The 9,765-nt window shown below is 41.7% G+C and overlaps 1 protein-coding gene across 1 annotated transcript in view; it reads left to right on the top strand.

Annotated features, from left to right (window-relative positions):
* Nucleotides 1–2,918: 2,918 nt before the first annotated feature.
* The window catches only part of CHMP3 (charged multivesicular body protein 3), a 57,108-nt gene continuing 50,261 nt past the window's right edge, over nt 2,919–9,765 (top strand). The window contains exon 1 of the mRNA XM_016201818.2: nt 2,919–3,042. Coding sequence (XP_016057304.1) covers nt 2,998–3,042 — 45 coding nt within the window. The 5' untranslated portion in view covers nt 2,919–2,997. The remainder of the gene's footprint in view (nt 3,043–9,765) is intronic.

The following is a 9,765-nucleotide window of genomic DNA, read 5'->3' as shown; positions in this document are numbered from 1 at the left end:
TTCTAGGGCTCTGTGTTTCAGTGAGATGCCACATGCCAAATCAAACCTTCCTCCACAGTATTTGGCCTCTGCCCTTGATGACCAACTTTAGAACAAGTTCACCTTTAGAAGCTGAAATTGAAATGCCTGCGGCTCAAAGCCAGCGGAAAACTGGGAAGGTTCTTTGACACATGCTCTTTCTTTTGCACTGAATACTCTTCACTGCTCTCCTAGCTCATCCTTCAGGTCCCAGCTTACATATCACCTACTCAGGGAAGATTCACTAATCACCATGTTCTTCTTAACAGGGTTTTGCACATGTCTAATTATTTGCTCCACTTTGTTTATTACCGTTGTTTTTATTTATCACCACTTTATCTCCAGATTGTATAAGGTTCGTTTTTGTTCACTACAGTTTTCCTAGAGTCTGTAGAATGCCTGACACATAGTAGACAGTCAATAATTATCATTGACTGATTGGAAGTCCAGTGTTCTACTACCTGAAATATTGCTGCCTTATAGTTCATTCTAAAAAAAAGGGGGGGGAGGGGGAGGGATATGGTGAAGAAGTCTTTTAAAAATTCCACAGAACCCTCATTTTCAAAGAGTTCCTTCCCATTAAAAAAGAGAGGAGGAAGGGAGAAAGGAAGGAAGCAGGGATGGTGAGAGGAAGAGGGACAATTCAATAGAAAATAGGCAAAGGATACAAAGGCAATTCATGGAAGAAATTCAAATAGCCAACAAATTTACAAAAAGATGCTCCTTTAGACTGGTAATCATAGAAATGAAAATTTAAGATTATGTTTTATACCACCAGAGTGGCAAAAATGTGAAAGGTTGATAACAGTCATTGTTAGCAAGGATTTCGGGAATAGGGTGCTCTCATACACTGTTGGTAGTTCAAAACTGTGCAACCTGTTTGGAGGGCATTTGAAGTATGTTTAAAATTTAAACTGTCTATATTTATTATTTAACAGGGAAAAATTAGAAACTTCTTAACATCATCCAATAGAGAAACTATTAAATAAGTTTTAGTACATTCCTGCTATGGAATCCCTTAGCTATAGATATGAACATCAATAAAAGTCTGTATAAAACTTTTTGTGAAAAGGAAATTGCAGAACAATATGTGTAATAACCCAATTAAGTAAAAGTATATTCTCCAAAGAAAAAGGTCTCAAAGGATTCACATCAACTATTTATAATCATAATATTATAATAATGACACTAACTAGTAGGTGTGAATCCTTTGAGACCTTTACCCCGGAGGAAGTATAAATTGGGGGCAGGGATAAGTTTTACGATGAATATGTACAGCTTTTTTGTAAAGAACTTTATTGAGTATGATTGACATAAACTGTACATATTTAGTGTACAGTTTGTTTTGACATTGTATACATCTGTGAAATCGTCACAATTAAGATACAGTGGTACCTTGAAGGACACAGTGGTATCTCGGTTTTCTAATGTAATCCATTCCTGAAGACCATTAAGAGTTCTGAAACATTCGAAAACCAAGGGATCAGTAGTCGACAGCTAGGCCTCAGGATCTTGCACTCAGCGGAAGCCGTGTTCCACTTCCGAGACGGGTTCGAAAACCGAAGCATTTACAGCGTTTGTAAACCAAAATGTTTGTCAACAGAGACGTTCGAAAATCAAGGTACCACTGTAATTTCCATCACCCCTAAAAGCTTCCTTTTGTCTCTTGCAATTCCTCCTTTTCTGATCAACCCGTCCCCTAGTAACCACTGATCTACTTTCTGTCACTATAGCTGTTTCCATTTTTTTATAAAATACTATATAAATGAAATACACTATGGGCTTTTTTTTCTGGCTCCTTTCACTCGTAATTATTTTGAGGTTCATCCATGTTGTTGCATGTATCATAAGCTTGGTCTTTTTATTGCTGAATAGTATTCCATTGTATGGATCTGTCACCATTGGTTTATTCATTCGCCTGTTGAGGGACATTTGAATTATTTTTGGTTCTTGTCTATTACAAATAAGGATGCTATGAACATTGTGTACAAGTCCTTCTTTTTAAGGACATATGCTTTTTCTCTTCTTGGGTAAATGGCTAGCAGTGGAATGACTTAAGATAGGTGTATGTTTAGCATTTTAAGAAGTTGCCAAAATGTTTTCAAAGTGGTTGTACCGTTTTATATTCCTACCAGAGATGGGAGTATGGGGTTGAGACACCAAAGGAGTGATCTCTTCACCATCAGGAGGCGAGGTAATGGCAGCAACCATCAGCTCACCGGTGTAGTTCAGTCAGAGACTGGCCAGCTAGAAGGTGTCTAGTCCTTGTTAGTCACAGATTCTTCTGAGCATCTGATTAAGGTCACGGTCCATTTGGAGTATAGGAACACACAGGCACACACCCCACATGTCATCCACTTTTGGAATAGCTATGGCCTGAATAAAAGCTGGGATGCTTGGGATGGAGAGCACGGGGCTGGAGTTCAAACATGTTGAGAAGTTTATAATAGTTGGGAACTGGTAAAGGGAGAGATGGTGACGCCTGGGTTTCACGGACTAGGTGATGGTGACAACAGAGGGGAGGCCCAGCTCTGCTGGTTGCTGCCTGGGAGCTGCCTACAGGACACAAGGTGAAGCTATTGGAAAACTGGTGGCTATTGTCCCTTGTCTGGGTGAAGATACAGCCTTCCGGCACAACAACACAGAGCAGTAAGTGAAGTACCAGGAGCAGCTGTAATCACCAAGTGTAGTCAATAAATTCCTGTCTTCCAGATGAATCATTTCTACAGCTAAAGGGAAAACACCAAACTCACCGCCTCCCTCTAGAAATCCCCTCCCAGAACCTGCGCGAATGCGTCAATCATTCTGACAAAACTCCGCCCACCCCAGTCCTGCGCATGCGTATTTCCCAAACTGCGGCCGCTCCCTTCTCTGGGCGTCGGGATTCCTATTCAGTCACCGGCCCCGCCCAGGCGGCTGCCCCGGACCTGCCTGGGCGCAGGGAACGAAAAGCCGGGAGGGGCACGAGTTCAGTCAGTCATGGGGCTGTTTGGAAAAACCGAGGAGAAGCCACCCAAAGAGCTGGTAAGGGCTACGGTGGCGGCAGAGGAGTGGGTGGGTTTGCGTGAGGCGTAGCGGAGTTGGTAAAGCGACTGGACACTCTCCCAGCCCCACTGGTCAGGTACCGCACGGCCGCCATTTCCGGGGCTTCCCACTCGACTGAGGGGCCGGAAGAAGAGCCTCTAAGGGGACAGCTGTGGCCTGAGACCCCGGTACCTCAGCACGCACAACTCCAGGGAGTCGAGGGCTGGAGTGAGAGTTCCTCCCCCTCGGCACAGGGCGCGGAGGCAGCGACGTAGTGCTGCCCCTGAAACCCCTTCCCTGCGCGCATTGGTACGTCCCGCCCGGAACCTTTTCCTGGTGCAGGCCCCGCCCCCTTACGCCCCTCCCTTACGCCCGCCCCCTTACGCCCGCCTACTGCCAACCCGCGGACCTGCGGCTGCCGGGAGCGTTGTTCCCCGACTCTCGGGAAGATCCAGGCTCCTGCCGATCCTTTCCCGCCTCTCCTGCTCGCTGGAGAGGGAGGCTGTTTTCTGTAACCCCCGCCCTACGGCCTTATGTTGTCCCGACACATTAATTATAGCAGGACCCGACTCCGAAGAATGGTACCGAAGATAACTGACCCTGGCTTTGAATTCTGATGTGCCTGTTAACTGAGATAATGTGTAGGGGTTAAGAGTGCCCTGCAGGGTCAAGTCTGCCTGAGTTTGAATCCTGGTTCCCCACATACCAGCCTTGTGATCTATTAAAAGTTCACTTCTCTGTGCTTTAGTCGTGTGTGTCAAATAGCAATGATAATAGTATCACTGTAGAGTCATTGAAGATGAAAGGATATAAAGTTTTAGCTAGTAGTGCTTGCTAGGGTTAATTCTTCATAAACTGTACAATTTTGCTGTCTAAGTGCAGACCAGTAACATCAGCATCACCTAGGAACTTGTTAGAAAACTTGGGTCCTACCCAAAACCTGATGTATAATAATTTGAATTCTGACAAGATCCCCTAAAATCCTTTATTTAATAAATAATCTCACCTGTTACTCTCTGGCAGGCACATTTTTAAAACCAATGTCGCGCTTCATGAAGTTGCCAGCATATAATGTGCTAATTTTGATTATATTTGTTAATCATCATCCTAGAACAGTAGGTACTCAATAAGGATTAGTTCCCTCAGGCAACTTCGTTTTACTCCCTGTAAAATGAAAATTGTGGACCTTAAATGAGGTAAGAGTGTGTGACATTTGCCAATGTAGAGCATTATTTAGATGCACATTTCGTGGCTTGTGTGGATTCTAAGATGCTTGTTATTTTAGAGGTGTATTTTTGATGTTAGGGAAGGATTATTACCTTCACTGTTTGCCTATTGCTTTGCCATTCATAAAATGAGATAGGATTCTGGGGAAATAGTCTCATTACTAGTTTAAATAGTAAATTACTTGTATAACACTTAGACTATTTTTAGGTGATAAATATAGTTGCTGAGAACATGCTGTTGTTCTGGTGTGACCCGCGACAGACGACCACCAGAGTTTGTGTTTGAATTTTGGAGCCTTTATTAGCTGGCCAGTGGCTACAGTTGCAGCGTCTCACCCATGTAAGAGACCAGCTGCAGCCCCGACCCTCAGTTCTTCCCACATTTTATACTCAGTAACTACAAAGGCAACTACGGTAAAGGGGCTTCTAATAATTTGATAATTTGTTAGGTTGTCAGCTTTGTAACATGAAACAAGGGAGGGACCTTTAGTAACATAAAAGGGATGATTTAAACACAGTGTCTTACAATGAGTAATGTGGGGTTATGCTTGACTGGAGTGTGACTGGTTTGGTTTGTTTTTCTATAGGACTTCAGGGGGAGCGGTAATTATTGGGCTAGCTTGTCAGGCCTTGTCCTGTACAATAGGGATCTTTTCCTACCTTTACTGTTAGTTCCTTAGGTGTTCTTCTGGCCATGGTGGCCAGAACAATGTCAGTATACTGTTCCGGTGAGGTTACCTACCTGGGAAAATAACACCAAAAAAAATCTCAAAATTGATGCCTGAGATTTTTTTTTTAAAAATATACCTGCCAGGGGGAGATTATAAAGGTGAAATAGACAGCCAAGGAATTTACCAAGCAAGTAAGATAAGCATTATAAGAACAAGTCTGGATTGGGTACCGCATATATAATTATAGGAATTCAGGAATTGGAGTGATCACCCCCACAGTGGGGTAATCAAATGATTTGGCTCCTCACTATCATGTTTTTCACACACCTCTTGCCTGTGAATTAGTTCTTGACTATTTAGTATTAGATTTTTTTACTTTAACTGGTGCTGCACATACCTTGCCCAAGATTTTCTTCAAATTCCCCTTCACAGTACTCCAAGCTTCCCTTTCAATTCTGATTATATCTTGTCTGAATTTGTCAGAAGAGTGTCTGTGTTTGCTTTAAGTTCAGCTTCTACCAAGCTCTCTTTATATCTTGTGATTTGTGACCAAGCAGAGTGCTTCGTTACCTGCCACAATTATTTAGCATAGAGTTTGTAATTCCAGAAAGTGCCAGTAAAGCAGGAATGAGAAATGCCTTTTTCTCTGTAGAGCTGCTGACACACAGACACTGTATTGGGATCCATATGTGAATAAGAAGACGAGTAATATCTGATGTTTTAGTTTTAGTTTTTTAAGAGGGAGAAGGAAAAAATTATATGTTCAACTTTATAAAAGAAGCAAGGTAAAAACATTTTTCAAACAAAATGAGATAATGTGGGCAGAGACAGAAGAAAAATTAGAGAAAAAAGGAGAGAATTGACTAAAGCCTTTAGTGTCAGCTGGGTAACTGTTGAATTGGGATAAATTTATAGTATGCTTTCCACTGGGGGCTGGAAGATGAGGGCATGCAGGTCTTGGTCCCAGCACAGGATAAGCAGGGGCCAGGTGCAGCCATGCCACACCGTCATGGTTGTCTTTTAGGCCATAAGTCAGGTAACAAGTCAGGTAAGACAAGTAAGATCTATTATGGGTGGTGTCCCCAGAGCTCTGGTATAGTGTGCCGCACCGAGTAGGTGCTAAATAAATATCGAGTGATGAACGAGCACCAGACTTAAGATTAAGTAAGGTTTAAAGTCAAGCAGTCCTCAAGTGAGTAGTGTTTCAAGGGACACTCAGGGAAACATTAGCTATATAAGAGCCTTCCAGACTAAAGTCTTTGCCCCCAGGCATCTCAGACACTTTGATGAAGACATCTTACTGGCGAAACTTGTTCTATCTTAGACAAAAAAGTGTTTAAGCTAAGACTAGATTGGGCCTGCTGAGGACAAAGGGACCTTGTAACTCATTTAGAAACCTGTCACACACTCGAGATGGGAATCAAGAGGACGTGAGATTCTACTGGAAAGAGATACTTCTCTTGGAGTTGAAGTTATGTTGGAAAATTGCTCTTTTTACTTAGGGACTTCACTGATACAGCCTTTGCGTAGAGTTGTCACTTTCCATGGAATCAGAATTCTGAAATTATATTACTAACTTCTAACTTAGACTGGGCCATGACTCATGGTTGTGGAGTACTATCATAAAAGGGAAGAAAATGAGAAGGGAATATGGAGAAAAATAAAAAGCTTCATTCACTTAGTTTATACAACAAACATTTATTTATTTTGGGTTTTTTGTTTTTCTCTTTTTTAAATATCTATTTTGGTGTGCATTGGGTTGGACACCAGGTTTATAAAAACTGGATGAGAACTTCAAAGAATACCAAATTTACTGGGAGAGACTGACATGTGAACAAATACTTGTATTTTAGGGTCACTACAGTAAGAGCAATAATATAAGTATGTACAGGATCTATGATGTTGCAGTAGAGGGAGTGATTAACTGTTCAGAGTGCGGAAGTGATTGGTCAGGGAGGGTATCAGGTCTTGTCATAAGAGGCGTTAGCCAGGTCGATGAGTGGTGTAGGATTAGGAAAGGGGACGCATTCCAAGCAAAGTAAACTGCGTATACAAGGTGTGGAAGTGTGGAACATAGGTTGGAAAACCAGAAAAAAGTTCAGAGTGGTTGGAAGAAGAAATATTGTTCTATGTGAGTGGAATGCAGGACTGAGGGAGAGGTAGGTCGAGGACAGATTAGCAAAGGACCATGTGCCATACCTAGGGGGAGCATTCAGAATAGTGGTTTGGAGTAAGAATTGGAGGGAGGAGACTTAGATATGGAGGCCAGTTAGTGACCCAGGGGAGAGGTGCTGTGGGTCTGTAAGTGGAAATGGGATGGAGAGGATAAGGATGAGTTTGAGAAACATTTAGGACTAAAGCCAGGATTTGCTCGTCTGCTGGATATGGGGTGAGAATGCAAAGATTACTATTAGGTTTCTTTTTAACCCTACCCCCAATCAAACCTACCGTCACCCTGAGTTTCGCTACCGTAAACTGAAATTGAGAGAATTCAGGAAAAGAGCAAGTTTGATGGCATGGTGAGGGGGAGGAGCCACAGAGCTCAGTTTTAGGCAGAATTCAGGAGATCAGGGAAGACATTAGACAGTGGGTTATCCTGGGAGGATCATGTTTTTCTTTATTGTCCCCTGGGCCAGCATGGTGTTGAACTCTTAATAAGAATAAAGTGCCTATCAAATATTGCCTTGATGAACAGAAGCAGAGATGTGAGAGAAAATGCTCATACATTTGAAGTATAGCCTAGTTCACCACCTTCTGTATACCCATCTGAGAGTGATCAGAATAGGCAAACTTTGACCTGAGTTCACTTGCATTTGTAACTTTTGGCTAATTTCCAGTTTTACATATATTTTAAATCTTGAAGGATACACAAAATCCTAGTTTACAGAGATTGCCTTTAGGGAGAGGAGCTAGATAGCTGAGGGTTAAAAGTGGAAGGTCAACTTAATTTTCACTATATGCTGTCTTAGTGTCCTGCTACAACAAAGTACCATAGGCTGGGTGGTTTATTCACAGCTTAAATTTATCACAGTTCTGGAAGCTAGGAAGTCCAAGATCAAGGCACCTACAGATTTGGTGTCTGGTGAAGACCCGATTCCTAGTTCATAGACTGCCATCTTGTCACTGTATTCTCACATGGCAGAAGGAGGAGTCAAGTTTCTGGGCCCTCTTATAAGGGCACTAAACCTATTCATGAGGGTTCTACCTAATTACTTTCCAAAGGCCCCACATCCAAATACCATCACATTTGGGGATTAGATTTCTTTCTTTTTTTCTTTTTCTTTTTTTTTTAAATTTATCTTTATTGTTGAAAGTATTACAGATGTTCCCCTTTTCTTCCCCCATTGATCCCCTCCATCCTGCATCGCCCCCCCCCAGGCCTTCACTACACTATTGTCTGTGTTCATGGATTATGCATATATGCATATAAGTTCTTTGACTAATCTCTCCCCACCCACCCCCACCATCCCTCTGAGATTTGTCAGTCTGTTCCATGCTTCTATGTCTCTGGATCTATTTTGTTCCTCAGTCTATTTTGTTTATTAGATTGCACATATCAGTGAGATCATGTAAAACTGAATCAGGAAGAATCAGAAAACCCGAATAGGCTAATAACAACTGATAAAATCGAAATGGCAATTTAAAAAAATCCAGCAAACAAAAGCCCTGGTCTGGAAGGATTCACAGGGGAGCTTTCTAATTCTTTAAGTTGTAGGGTTAGATAGTTTATTAAAAATTTTTCTTGCTTTTTGAGGAACACCTGAAGTGTTATGAACTTCTCTCTCAGGACAACTTTCACTGTATCCATAGATTTTGGGTTATTGTGTGTTCATTTTCCTTTGTTTCCAGGAAGTTTTTTATTTCTTTCTTGATCTTATAGGTAACCCATTCACTGTTTAATAACATGCTATTTAGCCTCCGTGTGTTTGAATGTTTTTGAGTATTTTTACTGTAGTTGGTTTCTTAATTTCATGCCATTGTGATCTGAGATGCTGGATATGATTTCAGTCTTCTTGAACTTGTAGAGACTGGTTTTGTGTCCTAACATGTGGTCTGTCTTTGAGAATGATCCATGTGTACTTGAGAATAAAGTGTATTTTGCAACTTTGGGGTGAAATGTTCGATAAATATCAGTTAAATCCATCTGATCTAGTGTGCCATTTAGAGTCACTGTTTCAGTGTTGACTTTTTGTCTGGAAGATCTATCCAGTGAAGTCAATGGGGTGTTAAAGTCTCTGACTATGACTATTGCTGTTGATCTCTCCCTTAAAGTCCTTAAGGTTACAGTAGTACCTCGGTTTTTGAAGGTCTCCGTTGATGAACATTTCAGTTTACAAACGCTGTAAGCCTGGGAGGAAGTGCTTTGTTTTTCAAACATGCCTCGGAAGTCAAACATGCCTCATGGCTTCCACTGAGTGCAAGATCCTGAGGCTTAGCTCTCTGCTGTTGATCCCTTGGTTTTCGAACATTTCAGAGCTTGAACGGTCTTCCGGAACAGATTACATTTGAAAATCGAGGTACCACTGTATTATTGATAGGTCCATATTTATTGCCATTTATTGCCATATTTCTCTCCCTATTTCTTCTTCTTATTACAGCAGTCCCTTTAACATTTCCTGCAGTGTTGGTTTGGTGGTGATAAACTCCTTTAGCCTTTTTTTGTCTGGAAGCTCTTTATTTCACCATCTATTTTGAATGATAGCCTTGCTGGATAGAGTAATCTTGGTTTCAGATCCTTGTTTTGCATTACCTTGAATACTTCATGCCATTCCCTTCTGGCCTGTGGAGTTTCTGATGACAAGTCAGCCGACAGCCTTATGGGAGCT

The sequence above is a fragment of the Miniopterus natalensis genome, chromosome 13 (genome assembly GCF_054644295.1).
Source record: "Miniopterus natalensis isolate mMinNat1 chromosome 13, mMinNat1.hap1, whole genome shotgun sequence".
In the NCBI taxonomy this organism is placed as follows: Eukaryota; Metazoa; Chordata; class Mammalia; order Chiroptera; family Miniopteridae; genus Miniopterus; species Miniopterus natalensis.
This window is presented reverse-complemented; position numbering and strand designations above follow the sequence as displayed.